At 45.4% G+C, this 944-nt stretch overlaps 1 protein-coding gene across 1 annotated transcript in view; it reads right to left on the bottom strand.

The window, feature by feature from the left end:
* Positions 1-217: 217 nt before the first annotated feature.
* The window catches only part of ATP5O (ATP synthase, H+ transporting, mitochondrial F1 complex, O subunit), a 3215-nt gene continuing 2488 nt past the window's right edge, over positions 218-944 (bottom strand). The window contains exons 4-5 of the mRNA XM_017833098.1: positions 698-809; positions 218-399 (exon numbers count right to left, since the gene is read on the bottom strand). Of these exons, the coding sequence (XP_017688587.1) occupies positions 286-399; positions 698-809 (226 nt within the window). The 3' untranslated portion in view covers positions 218-285. The remainder of the gene's footprint in view (positions 400-697; positions 810-944) is intronic.

Genomic DNA, 944 nt, shown 5'->3' with positions numbered 1-944 from the left:
GACCCCCCGAGGCTCCTCTGAAGCCTGGCAGACCCTCTGCAGCACTGACCCCCTTTATCAGCTCCCACTTTGTTCTTTCCATGTCCTTCCCAGCCAAGTTCACCTGCCCTCAGGGTGAGCCACCTTTTCAAGCCGTGTCATGGGAGTGTTCAGCGAGAACTACGTCAGCATCCTCCCCCTCAGGGCTGCTTCCCAAATCAAAACACGTGGCACCATCTACTCGAGAAGGAGGAATTTTATTGTTTCCATCAGCCAGGTTTCCTCGGGAATGACCAGGACAGCTCTCTAGACAGACTCTCTCATGATCTTGGTGAGTTTCTGGATCTTGGACCTTGTTGACATGTCCACGTACTTCTCCCCAATGTTGACAATCATCCCGCCGAGGATCGAGGGGTCAGTCTAAACAAGGAACATTGAACAGGAAGTCTGTGAACAAAAGTTTCTTAGCCTAGGATACAACTCTGACACTAGCAAAGGAAAGAATAAAGCTCTTCAAAGAGCCTTTTTTGAGAGAACTTTGTGGTCATTGCATTCCAAAATTAGGATTTTAGGAATTAAAGCATCATCATGTCTATGAGAAAAGAACTGTGTAACAGCAACAGGATTCAGTGAAATCTTTAAGATCATTTTTTAAAGGGTTTTTTAAACCCTTAACATGAACTTGATGAAATTTATTTATAAAGCCCAAACTCCAGACCTTGGTCTCCAGCTTCAAGACCTCTCCTTTAGCCAGGAATCCATTCAGAGCACTTTTCAGTTCAGTCAGGCTGGCCTCAGCCAAGGGCTGAAAAACAGGAACAGAAGAGAAGGAAAATTAAGGACTTGAAAATATTCAGATGATAGAACAAGGACCCCAATATCCTACTCAGATCCTTTGGAAGACAGACACGAGTACCAGGAAGGCAGATTAAGCAGTGTTCTGGAACGGGGACAACCAAAGGGCA

Source organism: Lepidothrix coronata, unplaced genomic scaffold, assembly GCF_001604755.1.
Source record: "Lepidothrix coronata isolate B3197 unplaced genomic scaffold, Lepidothrix_coronata-1.0 Scaffold211, whole genome shotgun sequence".
NCBI classification, from domain to species: domain Eukaryota; kingdom Metazoa; phylum Chordata; class Aves; order Passeriformes; family Pipridae; genus Lepidothrix; species Lepidothrix coronata.
This window is presented reverse-complemented; position numbering and strand designations above follow the sequence as displayed.